This window comes from Acanthopagrus latus, chromosome 16 (assembly GCF_904848185.1).
Source record: "Acanthopagrus latus isolate v.2019 chromosome 16, fAcaLat1.1, whole genome shotgun sequence".
In the NCBI taxonomy this organism is placed as follows: Eukaryota; Metazoa; Chordata; class Actinopteri; order Spariformes; family Sparidae; genus Acanthopagrus; species Acanthopagrus latus.
Window position 1 is genome coordinate 24345997 of NC_051054.1, and position 13582 is coordinate 24359578.

Below are 13582 nucleotides of genomic sequence, written 5' to 3' on the forward strand. Positions count from 1 at the left end.
TGTCACACCTCATAAAATGGATTATGGCTAAAGCTTGCTACATTTGTGAAAGTATCAGTTCTATCTGCATATAACAGCAACCCAGCTTTAGTTCAACGTTGTGGTATTTTGACAGAAAAGAAAAGATACAGTGGATCTCGTGTGCACTTCTGTCTGCCAAAGTATCGTTTTCTGTGGTGTTTGAGATATTTCCCATTATAAATTCAGGTCACAAGTCAAAGAAATTTGTTTAACTAACCCATTCACCCACACCTCCTTCACTTATTATGTTTGGACTGAGTTACACTCCGTCAACAAGTCCACACTGAACTTTATAACACAAATTGTCCTCCCTCAGTTTCTGTCTCTACAGCCATAAACGTATGAACATCCCTTATAATCTCTTAATATTTTGTTTTCTGTAAACACATGTGTAAGTTACTTACCACATTCTGTCAAAATAATTTTTGAAAAAAAAAAAAAAGTACAAATTTGAGATATTTCTGCCACAGCAGTTTCATGTAAGATCGATCCTGACTTCTTACATTGTTGTTGAACATTGTGAAACTGTGTGACAAAAATAGATAATCCACAGGAGAGGTGGATTTCATTGTTTGATGTCGAGATTCAGTTCCTGACGGTCAGTTCGGCAGGAAGAATCGTTCATATAGTTCATTCATTTGTTCAATTGCGCTTCCGGTACAACATCGTTTAGCAGTCATGTAGCGATAACACCAACGATCGGGCTAACAGTAGTAGTAGTAGTAGTTTGAGGCAAATACATAGCTGTAACTTCATGATTATGTGTACTTTTAGACAACACAAGAGTGGATAATGTGTATATTCACCTTGGCATTAAATTGACATGTATTGAAGGTAAGCCAAGGGTGACTGACTGACTGAATGAGAACATTGAGCTATGAACAAAATGAAGTGTTTTTTTTTTTTTTTTCATGGAAACGGTTGCTATGCTGTCCTGTTTCTCAGTGGCTAAAATTCGACAACAGTGTCCTCTACTCAGCATATGATTGGCTGGCTCTCAGTCCTCTTCACCACTCTGATAACTAAATAGTGGCCAACACAGCGACTACTCTGTGTGAATGAAAGAATGAACAAGATCGAAGTGAAACATGGAATCAGGTCAGTTCATTCGCGTTAAAGAATCGTTCCCTCGAACTGATTCATTCGCAAATGATCCTTCTTTAATCCACAGTGCGTTAATCTGCAGAAATACCAGACACAGATGTAAAGTTTGTTGTTCTGTGGTGTTTGTATAGATCTCTAGTAGTATGCATGACAGTGGGCCGCCACTACGTTTAGTACTGAGTTGTTTTTTCTTAAAAAAAAAAAAAAAACTTTGACAAATTTGACCCTAACACAAAAACCTAGGTACAGTATAGAGCAAGTTTTAGGTAATGGCATGACTTCAGGCTTATTGATGTCAATTATAAAGCTAGATTGTTTTGAATGATTGGATAGTGATGACTGGATACTGTCCATACTGCATGAACTTTATGGGATCTTTAACTGCTGCTCTCATCACCTGGTGGTTTTTTTTGATACTCTCTGTTGTTTGATGCAAATTTTGAATGTTTTCAGATTCCGCTCACACAGACATAGCTTTAATTTAATCCACTGATGCAATCATTACCTTCTCTGTCAAGTCTGACCTCCGTTTCCAGCTGTTCTCAAGTACAGCCCTTGTTGCGGACAATGTGTATAAGGTGCACTCATACTGCATCAGTTGATTTATTCCAAGGAAATCTGGTGTTTGATTTTGAACTTTACACTCAAATTTCTTTTCTAAGTCTGGTCTGTGAGAACAGCAATACCTTTACCTGCAATATTAATGATTTCTCTGGCCCATCCCCATGACTTAAAAAAAAAGCTAAACTCTTCCACCAATATCTCCAATATCATCAAATATTATGCCATTTCTTGTTGTCAAATATTATCTGGTTGGGCCAAACAACACAGAACATCAACAAATTATTAACACAGACACAACACAGACTCTATATTTGAAAAAGACATACTAACTGCCACATTACCAGTAATGCCTCGGTCATCAAGGAATTATTCTTCAAACCACAGTATATTCCCTACTAATTCAAACAGTTGTTTCAAATTGTACATTTAATAGATTGTATTTATTTTAACATCAACAGAGCACACTAACAGATATACCTGTGGCAAACTGTCCTGAGAATCCAACAGAATGACAAGATCAAGAATAGACAAAATGTGTTATTTGTACTCTGCACCACCAGAGAAATCAATGCAGCTGCAGGACTGAGACCAGAGGAGCCCATTGTGGGATTTAGGTGGAGTCTTATCAATCTCTCTCTGCTTCTATCCTTCCCTCTTTGTCTTTCCTTGCCTGTATGTCCGCAAGAGTTCACCAGAGACAGCAGAATCTCTACTCTGTGAATTGTAACAACCCTGCTCTTCTGAAGTTTCTTCTGCACCTTCAGATTTGGGTTAAAACTTGTCTTGTCAGAGCTAATACTGGTTTATTAATGTTTGCATTAGTGTAAGTCAAAGAGTGTTGTACTGATCAGAAAACAAAACATGCCTCTTCTGTTCCCATTCCTAAAGCGTACTTGGATCATTTTAATAGTGAACTGGAACAGGAAATGCATATGTCATGTTTTATTTTCTACATGGTAAATGTAAATTAAGTGAACAGTGAGCAGTGCTAGTAGAGAGAGGAAACATTTCAGTATCACAGTTTTAAAGGGATACGGAAGACTGATGATCATTGTCTGTACTATACCTGATAGGCTCCTGGTCCTCCTTGTTCTCTTTACTGTGGATAATCTTTATTCCACTTTTCCTGGCCCGTGGACACCCTGAGAGACTGCGGATAAATGACACATGGACAAAATTGAAGCATAAAGTGTGTGTGTGTGTGTGTGTGTGTGTGTGTGTGTGTGTGTGAGAGTTTGTGTGTGTGTGCACGTGTGTGTATGTGTGTGTGTGTGTGTGTGCGTGCATGCGTGTGGGTGCAAAAAGAGGGACAATGAGAACAGGGAATTGAGTATGTGTGCTATACCTTCTGTGTGAGGCGTAGTTGCCAGTGATATGTCCCGAACCATCGCACCCTGGTGTCGGGCACCTGGGGCAGAAAACACAAGAGGGGCTCAGGGTCTACAGCAACAGTGCATATAAAGTGTAGCCTAACTGTCACAATTTTTTAATCTATCTATTTAAAGACTGCATGAATGCATATTTATTCTTCTGATGCATATGCATTTTTGAGTATGGACTGCTTTGTGGTGTTGGACTGAAATCATGTCATTCTGATATACAGCAGTGAGGCTGGAGGTTAAATGATTTTCTGCATGTACAGAATGTATTGTGGGCACTTCAAGATTTCAATGTCGAATTGACTTTAAATTTTTCATTTTTAATCATTTTTGAGACCTCCCAATATTTGATTTGAGCCTGAGAGCCCCTGGCACTCAATGTATGTCCCACATTGTTGATAACTAATAGACTAAAAAGGAATAAGGCTGGTAATATGGTACAGTATATTTTCTTACAGTCAACAAATGTCTTGATGCATACTTTCTGATTTCCCTACCCATTCTACGGCACTCAGCCCCAAGCCCATGGTTTCTACTGACTTAAATCTAAATCGAACTACATATTCAGACCAAAATGGGGGGTGATGAATGTATATAGTTTTATTAAAACAAGACAAAATCATCTCCTAAAACAGTTGGGCACTGTAGCATACATTACTTAAATATTTTTAATTTCTTTTAAGCTTAAGTATTTCTTGTGTTCTGTTTTCAGCAGTGGATTAATCCACATCTGGTGGCTGAAAGAGGTGAGGTGCGAGTTTTTGGGCCATCAGGGTGGTGCATATGTGAAAACAAACCAGTGTGTGTTCATGGTAGAAAGGGGACATGTCATCCAGTGCAACAGCGTGGATCATTGATGTGTTTTTATTAGTTTTTGGGCAACACTGGAGGTCTATAGCACATGAAAAGATGGCAGGTTTTGATACACATACACAATGCTTGTTAACAGGATCACTGTATTGCTAGTTGGTTCTAAGAGTATTTTTATTTTTGGCAATATGAAAAATATAGAATATCACAAGACTGAAAATAGTCTTCCTTAAAAAGAAGTGAGACTACTCTTTGAGTCCATAGTTAACATTTACTTCCTTGTTTCTATTCATATTGTGCTTTATTGTGCTAACATCAGTAAGGTTGACCCTAGGCAAGGAATTACTAAGATATACAAATCATACATATACATATATTAATGAGTCATCTCACGCCTTACTTGAGCTCTTGCGCGTTGTTGGCCAGCATACTTCGAATGCTTTTATCAGCTAAAGGACAACCTGAGAGACTGAAAAATATATCAGTGGAACGTTAGTTGCACTAAGATGACAAGTCACAATAACCACTGTAACAAAAAATAATAACTCAGACCACACTTGTATACAAAGACAGAAAAACACATGCACACAGAAAATATCAACAAGGAAATGCAAAAAGCCATGGTGCAAGTGCAGGGAGTCGATTTAAATAAGTTAATCCTTTGTGTATTTGTATTCATAGGTAATAAAAGGGAAGTCTTGTTGGGAGTTGTTTTCAAAGATGATGACTTAGTCAGAATCCTGAGCTTGTTCAGTGGAAAACCCATGAACGTGTAGCCAGGACAGCACCCAGACTGATATCATTCAGGCCTTGCAGACTCACCTCACACTGCAGCAGTTATGCAGTTATGCTTGAGTCCTCTGCCCTAAATAGTAAATGTTTAGTCTATATTGCACTGTGGAAATGGCCAGGAGGACTGACTAAAAACCAGCTTATAAGGCCAACAGAGAAAATAAGTCATCCCATGGTTTAGCATGTATCCAATTTATTAATTATTTTAGTCTTTTCTTACTTCATGATATTCTTGGATGTCATGTTGCCAAAAGTCAAAGAGCCAACAAATAAGAGAGATGCATTCTGCCTACAGGTGTTTGACAGCATATTTGAGGTAAGCTGAAAACAATAAAGTGAAATAGACTTAGAATTTAGCAGGATAAAAGGAAGTCACACCTTCGATGTGAGGAGAAATTGCTCGTCATGTGACCACTTCCATCACACCCCGGTGTGGGACATCTGCCACCGGAAAAATAGACGGATTTATAAGCCCAAAAGGAAGGAAAAGAAAATGTGAAAATTATAGAAAAAGGAGTTGTTTATGTTTTTTTATCGTTATAATTGTTTTCATTGTTTCCAGTTTAGCTTCACTGCCTGTGATGTATATAGTGGTTGCTGAGATCGGCTACACTCAATAGAGCACAAAACTGACAGCTGGTGTTATGTCTTACAAATATGAAGCATATCAGAAGAAGTCAACTACAGTGAAGGCATCGGTAGCAGCTACCAGTTCTAAGATCAGTGTGGACAAATGGATAAAGCTATTAACCAAAAGTCATATAGCAAGCCAGCAGCGCAGGGTGAGGAGGGAGAGAGAGGGAGAGCAGTGGGTCTCTGGGGGTAACTGGAGCAAAGACAGGGATGAAGACAAAAACAAGAAATGAGATGAGGGTGGAAAGCAGAGCATGAGTGGGGAGAATCAAGTGAGGTCAGGCGGACAGGAGGAACACGGGGACATCAGGAACAGAAGGAGGGCTCTTACGTTATCAGGTCCTTCTTACTCTCTTTGCACTGGACATACTTGGGCTTGGGGCTGGGAATGTTAACATCTGTGGTGTAGGAGCGGTCTTCCAGCAGGTCATGGAAGGGATCGAGGTCGTCCTGCTGAGACAGAGTGAAGAGAGGAAGAAGAGACGAATGGGAGGGGGAAGACAGAAAGAGACATGGGAAAAGAAAGATGAAGAGGGTTTTTTGTATCACACTTTATCATTATCTATTATTTATTATTATACAATGTAATCAGCAATCTAACTGTTAAGATACATTTTATTATTCAAATCCCAGATGATGAAAACTCTTATTTTCTTTTCATTACACCTTTCTTATCTCTTTGTCTTTTTTATTTCCACACACAATCGACAAAACAAATACCACGTGCACACCCGTCAGACCAGAGTCTTGTCAACTGAAATACGTTTGACCCTGTGTGATTATTGTGCATCACCTGTCAGTCCAGCAGACCTAGAAAATAGAATCCCATTGACAAAACTATGAACCCAGTGCCAAATGAGCAGTGTGCGCGTCTGTGTGTGTGTTATGTGTATGTACATGTTCACAGAGCGTCCGTTTATGAATTTGAGGGTGACCAGAACATTCAGGGAGTTAGCTGGCTCTGTTCTTGTAATGCAGCAGTCAGTCAGTAGATGGCACTGTGGTGTAGTGTCACAGTGCTGCTGGCTGTGTTATGTGGGGCTATGCTTTGTCTGCAGTGCATGCAGCCAGGGCATGACGGCTGTTGATGCAAATACACTTCCCTTTCTTCCATGCTGGCAGTGCACGTACAGTAATGCCCATAAAGAGACAGGTCCAGATACAACCCAAATTATCCAGCGCTCAAGCTGTCTCAGAGTGTATGATGCTGGGTCAGCCAGCAAGCTTCTCCAATTAAGGGGAGCGCAGGCTGAGAGGCAGACAGGAAGGAGAGCGACACATGCATACATGCACAGACGCAGAGCAGAAAGTAGGCTAGGGACAGAACTTGCATATACACGCAGACACACTCCCCGAGAGACGTGGGCACAGCCACACACACACTCATGAAATTCACATCTCATGCACACACCAACAGAGGCACATGTACTGTGCATGCATGCGTCTGTACACACTGACAGGCACACCCAGCAGTGGTGCATTGATTTCCCGCAGTTCTTTGATGAGATGAGCTATTCCGATTCCCTCCCAAGGTGCTACTTTGCATAATTCATTTTGGAGGAGAGCGAAATGTAAAAACAGAAATCCAGCACGCAGGTAGCATGAGACAAACAGTGCAGATACCTCTGTGCCTGGCAACACTGACTTCAATTAACATGCAGATTCATTAGGTTTCCTTCAAAAATCCCTAATACTACTTTATAATGATTCAACAAGTAACAGTGAGTCATGGAGAAAAGAAACCTAGAATCAGACGGCAATGTAAATATTTGACGTGGAGACACTGAGTTTAATCAGTGGCTTGGAGGGAATCATTTGGGCAGAGACACATCTGAAGACAGTAAAGGTGATGTGAAAGTATGCCAAGTGAAATATCTATCAGCTTCCAAACCAGCAAACAATCATATACTACTGCTTTAGAATTCTGTCATTATCATCCTCATCATCATCATCATCCTCATCATCATCATCATCATCATCATCATCACAACTGTCTGTCATTTATTTGTAATCTCTCTCTGCAATTCTTCTCTTCAGCACTTGTAATCATTTTCATTAAAATCGCAATATCATCATGAACATCTTCAAGGAAACAGAGTATGGGATGCAGCATTCTATGGCATAGAGAAGCATTTCGGGGTTTAGCCATCAAAAACATGTGTGTATGAAAAACTCTTATGTGGTATTCTGCTTCATATAACACAAGTGAATCAACCTTCACAGCACCTTCTTTTATATTTGAAACATAATGAATGATAATGTTTGCAAAGTGATGTATCCTCCCTCGTGAAAAAAAATATAAATAATATCTATATATATATAATATATATATAATAATTTATCGGGCAGCGACCAGAGTTTTGAACATCAACAGCATGTCGTCCTTCTCATTTTCTCCTTTACCTCTTTCTCGTCCTCGTCTATATGTTTGATCTTGGTGTAGTCTACAGGCAGGTCCCAGCAGTCAGCGGCATCCCCCATGCCATAGCAGCGGGAGCCGAGCAGGGCGGCTTGCCTCTGGGGGGACATGGGCTCTAGGGGGGTGAGCACTGAGTCCCCTCCACCGCCGCCGCCGCTGCTGCCGCTGCCGCCGCTGCTGCTGCACAGACGCTTGCTCATACTCAGGTCCAATGTACCATTCTCGTCAACATCTAGTCCAGGACTCTGGAAAGTGCATGTGGATGTGGGTGTTGTGCATGCATGTGTGTATGTGGGGACCAGTGGTAAGGACAATGTATGTTGAAGAGATGGGTGTGTGTGTGTGTGTGGTGAGTTGTGTGTTTTTTTTATTAAGGTGATTGTAAGGATGGGTAAAAGGATACGCAGAACATAAGGAGGCAGGGAAGGAGAGAGAGGGATAAAAGAGAGAGAGAGTTTCTGATTAAATAGCAGTCAAACATATTCATATTCTAGGATCAGAGCTGGACAAAACAGTAGCTGAGTACACGATGAATACTAAAGAAGTACATGAAAAATGCTGGGATTTTCTGGTCTTCCAGTGATGTGTTTCACTTGTGAACTTTTTAGATGTCTGGAAAGATGGATCAAGAACACCTGCAGTTCAAATACCTGAAAAAATATTCCAATCCTTTTTCATTTTTTTTTTTTTTTTTGTCTCTCTAGGATGAAACATCACCCTATTGCAGTCTACAGTAACAAAGTAGTTTTACACTCTAAGGAGGTCAAAAGAAGAGGAGGTCATCAGTGCTCAAGGACGAGTGCATCCCTCTGTGAACCCCTCCGTTTCTCCATCTCTCTCTGCCTCTCTCTTTTCTTACATCCCGCTATGGTCTCGACTGTGTTCTGTGCAGGCGGAAGGGTGTGTGTGCATGACTTTGTGCTGTGTGCTGTGTGAGACTAATGTGAGTGGACATCACAGGAGGGCAGGGGCTTAGGGTTAGGGGTGGGGTTGAGAGCAGTGATGAGCAGCCGTGGCTGGAACTAGACTGCTGCAAACCCAAAAATAGAGACAGAAATATATTGTGTTCTGGCACAAAGTGGACCACATCCAACAAGACTGACTGTTCACCAACACACTCACTTTGCCTCCTGAGTGTATATTTTGATCTATGGATCTGTGCACACTTGAAACATTAATGTCTTTAATCTACAGCAAGCACATACCGAAAGTGACCCACTCCCATTAGGATTATGTTTTGGTAGGCATGTGTTTGTGTCCTTGCTGTCATTAATATCCTTCTCTCTGACTCCCTCTTTTCATCTCCCCTCTCTTCCTCATCCACCTCACTCCCTTTCATAAGAAGGAAAGCCCGCTCTAATGCTGATTCCAGCTGACAGTGTCCCTAGGGGTGGATTCTCCTGGTGTCTGAAGCCAAAACCTCTGTGACGCACATTAACTCAAACACACAGGGTGATAGATTTGGGACTAGGCATGGCTACTGCAAGAACGGTGATCAAGGACTAAAAAATGTCATTACTGCTTGGTCATTAGTCTGTGTAGAATCATATCTCACTCTGAAAAATAAAAAAAGTATGAAAGAAAGTTAGGAGTCATGCAAAACAAACACAGAGATGAGAGTGGTGCTAAACACAAAGACTATTCAGTGTAAGGCTGACACACTTGGTATTAAAATTCGACTAAATGTTCATTTGCATGTTTGGCTAGGAGCTTGAAAAAGAAAGAGGAGGCAGAAGACGAGTAGGAAACAAGAAGGGACAGTAAGAGCAACAATAACAATCACTGTAAAATCAAGGTCAGGCAGCTGAGGAATAGATCCAATGGCACATGCCTCATCATGTGTTGTCATGACTCGTATTGTCCTTGTGAATAAGCTCGGTGGACTGTCCTCTTCTTGTCAGCCATCATATTATATATCACTGTCTAATTAATCTGACCCACCGCTTCATATGGAATTAACAATTAATCAAGGGTGATGTGTGAGGATGCAGCCCACCTCCTTCATTAGAGACCATCCCCTCTCACTCTGCCCCCCAGTAACCCCTGACCTCAGTTGCCATGGAAATGGGGGGGAGAAATAGGGCCACAGTGTGACAGTCACTTACTAATTCTCGCCACATTACTTCTGCCCACCTAGTTCAGGTCCTAAAATAAAAGCAGCATTATGTCTTGTCTTCCTCGCTCGAATTTTCTTCTATCTAACTGTGCTCACCATCCTTCCTGCTAAAGTCTTAAGAAGGATGGCTCCATTTCCCAACATGGTGAATAGGAACATTCCTCAGAAACTGAACTGCTTCATTACTTGGCCAGTGACTTTAAGACAATAACTACACGCGGTTCATCTCAGTATTTTAGTCTATCCAGCGACCAGAAAATTTGGTCAGCAGAATGAGAGAGAGAGAAACAGGTGGATGGACAGGCTGAAAAAGAAAGGAGGTGAGAATATATGTGTGTGTGAAGTTTTATTCAGACATAGAAAAGAACAGTGTGTGCTACGAGGTGAGGTGTTGAGATGAAAGAAGGAGAGGAAGAAATAAAAAAAAAGCCTCTGAAGTCTCCCGTCTTCCCATCCTGCCTTGAGAGCATCCTGCTTGTCTGGCCCGGGAGCAGGGGGAGGACAGACAATGAAATGAGGTAGGACCAGAGGAAGTCCTGACTGCTTCAGGCATTTGTTCCCGCCAACTTCACTCCGTTCCACTTTTCTTTGGAAGTACGTTGCTTTTGGCTTTTATCCTGTCCTCCTCCTTTCCTCTTCTCTCTCTTTTTAATCCCGCCGTTCTGTAACTCTCTCTCCTCTCCTCTCCCTCTGCACTGTGACATTTAGAAGCCTCCCACCAAAAAAGGCTTTCTTTGCTCTCTTTCTTTATTTTCAATTTGGTCACCCTTGTTCTTATTCTCAGACAATCTCTGCCGTCAACATTAGCATTAAGTCAGTATTAGCCCTCTGCTGTACGCTCTCTTCCTGGTCCCCATTTTCCAGCTCAGCATCTGGGCTCAGATAATACTGAAACACGGCCACCTTATCTCCTCAGAAATGACACAGTGGGCTCACGTCTTGTCAAACGCTGCTTCGTCCTATCTGATCCCCACACTGAAAATAAAAAAAATGCCCTGCTGAGCCCTGAGTGTAAGACACAGCCCCGGATCTTTAATGGAATGTGTGTGTGTGTGAGTGTGTGTATGTGTCCATGTGGTGTGCTTAGCAGAAATCTCCCAATCTTTGTCAGTTTTCACTGCCAGCATTTGTATATTGAAGGATGCACAGAGATGATCTGTCAGTGGATTCTTTTGGGACTACGGCAGGATACAAAGATGCGGAGAATAGAAAGTCATGTGAGGCTGGTCACAAGACCAGTGTCAAATTGGGTAACGTTTGTAATATCCTTTCATTAACAAAATAAGAGTGCCCTGCTCAACCAAACCAAAACCCATTAGAAGGGGCTGATTATTGATCTCAGTGTCTTTTGTTTTCATTTTCATTCGCTGACGAGATGTACAAAATAAAACGATCCTTCATCAGCCCTCCTACCTGCGAGCATAGATCCTGGGGCTTCCCTCCCATGCTGTGGGGCAGTTCTCTGCAGCGTGTGGACAGGTTGAGGATGGCCGTGGCTGCCATATGGGCAGCCTCCATGTCGTGACTGTAGTCAAAGCTGCTCTTGCTGCAGGTACTGCTGGCGCTGCTACCCCCACCCCCTCTGCCTCCTCCCGTGCCCCCTCCTCCACCTCCACAGCTCAGGCTGCTACTGCTACTGCTGGGAGCATAGGTGCTGGTGGTGCTGCTGGCTGAGCTGGAGTTTTTGCAGTAACGTTTGGCTGCAGGACAAATTAAAGACATTTGAAAGATGCATTTCAGTGAATACTTACAAGTATGCATGATATGGAGGTACTTGTTAACTGAATGTGTTTTCATGTAGTTTATGTTTAAATTAAATCCTGCAAACTTGTCAAATACTGTACAAATTTTAGGATCTTGAACTCAAATTAAAAAGAAGATTATTTGTCAAACTTTCACAGTTTTTACGTTCAGAGAAAATAAGATTAGGTGTCTGATAGATTTGGTATTTTGACTGGCAGTCACATCCAGATTTAAAATAATTTTACATCAGAGGACCCAACAAAATATTCTTGTGTCCCCAAAATATTTAAGCTTTGATAATTGTGTGTTCATTTATGAGTTTACTAAATCTTAAACACAAATAAAACAGTAAATCCACTGTGAGAGAAGTGAGAGGAATGTAATGGGAATGTACAGTGGAGAGTAACAGAGCCAGTTTTATCTTGCTGTAAAATAATACCATCATATCCTTTGGGGGAGGTGTCTCTTTGTCCGTGCACTTTGGGTGCGATGGCCCGTTTCCCGTACACTTGGTGGTTGTTACTGCCATCAAAGTTGCTGTAGTCAAAGCTGGTCTTGGAGTACTTCTCCAGCTCCTTGGCCAGGTTAGAGCGAGGCGTGCTGGTGGAAACATTGTTCTTGTAACCATACTGAGGATAGTCCAGTTGTTTGACAAAGCACATAGGCCTGGAAAATAAATGACGAGGGGGTGGAAGTTGGACCGAGGCACTCAACATTGCCCAGGGGGATGAGAGGGAACTTGGGGTTTGGTTAATAAACGGGCAGATGCAAGGGAACGGGCAGACTGCTATGGTAAAAATCCAGGATTAGAATATGGAGGATGATGCTGGTGGAGGGTAGGGTGATCTGGGGTGCAGGGCCTCCCTTTTATACACCATAGCATGGATTTTTTTCCCTCTGCTTTACAAAAAAAACCCTGTTACAAGTGTTTTTTTTCCATCCCTAGTCAATAAAAAACTACACTGAATTTCTGCATTTCTTTTATTATACTTGCACACTTCTGATATGCTTTTATCATTTGATGTGCATTTATATCCCTCATCTAAGACCAGAAAAAAAATAAATGTAATATCCTGTACTGTTGATGTTCAGTTAGATATAAATATAAAATGTACAATTACTGACTTTTCATTGCAGCATTTTCATGACAATCAGAGAAACTCTCCTTCAAAAAGCTTTGCCTTTACTCTGATAAGTGAGAACAACTTTGTTAAAATCTAATAAAGCAATTTGCCTTCAATGGTGAACAGAGGAATGAACATGCAGCTTCTTGAAAGTATTCTCAGTGGACAGGAGAACATAAACATGAAACAAAAAAGGAGACATATAATCACAATGGCTTTACAAATTGCTGGTGAAAAACAACAACCCATTCCAACATGACATGAGTACTGTTAGGTTTTATTACAGTCAGTGCACCTTGGCATAGAATCTATATTTGCATTTCCTCTCAGGGAATGACCACAGCTGAAGAGTACCTACCTTAAAACTCGGTCAGAGGCCTGGTTGGACTTGGAGCCATCACAGCTCTGGTGCTTCTCCTGGGCTTTGGCCAGCTTCTCAGCTGCAGCGATAGGACATCCTGACAGACTGAAATGAGACAGTGACTTCAGTGGAAGAGTGACACATGAATCTGAGACACATTTTGATATGTGAAAATGTTACATTGAATGCACATGCTGTATGGTGTTTGGCTTGTTAGAGTACTGCCAGCCTGAAAGCTTGTGCACCTCTGTTTGTCAGCCAATCAATCCCATTGTCTACCAGTTTGAAAGTAACTGACCGTATTGACTTACTTTTAGCACTTTAATAACAACCCAGTTGGTGACGGCATGCATGTCTCTGGTTGAGTGGCTTGAAATAATTCTCAGAATAGATGTCCCCTTATGGACAAATGTGCATTTTTACATGCAAGCTGCAGCATCTTGTGTCCTTTAAACACATGCTGACAAGACACACACTCACTCAAATACACTTGGATCTAAACCTACAGTCTGGTAC

The 13582-nt window shown here is 41.4% G+C and overlaps 1 protein-coding gene across 13 annotated transcripts in view; it reads right to left on the bottom strand.

Moving 5' to 3' along the window:
* myt1lb (myelin transcription factor 1-like, b) overlaps positions 1 to 13582 on the bottom strand; it is a 100901-nt gene that overhangs the window by 8363 nt on the left and 78956 nt on the right. For 5 of the 13 annotated variants that reach the window (XM_037072519.1, XM_037072531.1, XM_037072521.1 and 2 more), the window contains 9 exons: positions 13064 to 13171; positions 12021 to 12247; positions 11252 to 11538; positions 7707 to 7967; positions 5635 to 5756; positions 5049 to 5111; positions 4279 to 4347; positions 3035 to 3097; positions 2756 to 2839 (listed from right to left, as the gene is read on the bottom strand). In XM_037072519.1, coding sequence (XP_036928414.1) covers positions 2756 to 2839; positions 3035 to 3097; positions 4279 to 4347; positions 5049 to 5111; positions 5635 to 5756; positions 7707 to 7967; positions 11252 to 11538; positions 12021 to 12247; positions 13064 to 13171 — 1284 coding nt within the window. The remainder of the gene's footprint in view (positions 1 to 2755; positions 2840 to 3034; positions 3098 to 4278; positions 4348 to 5048; positions 5112 to 5634; positions 5757 to 7706; positions 7968 to 11251; positions 11539 to 12020; positions 12248 to 13063; positions 13172 to 13582) is intronic. The other 8 variants (XM_037072526.1, XM_037072520.1, XM_037072522.1 and 5 more) reach the window with 8 other exon arrangements.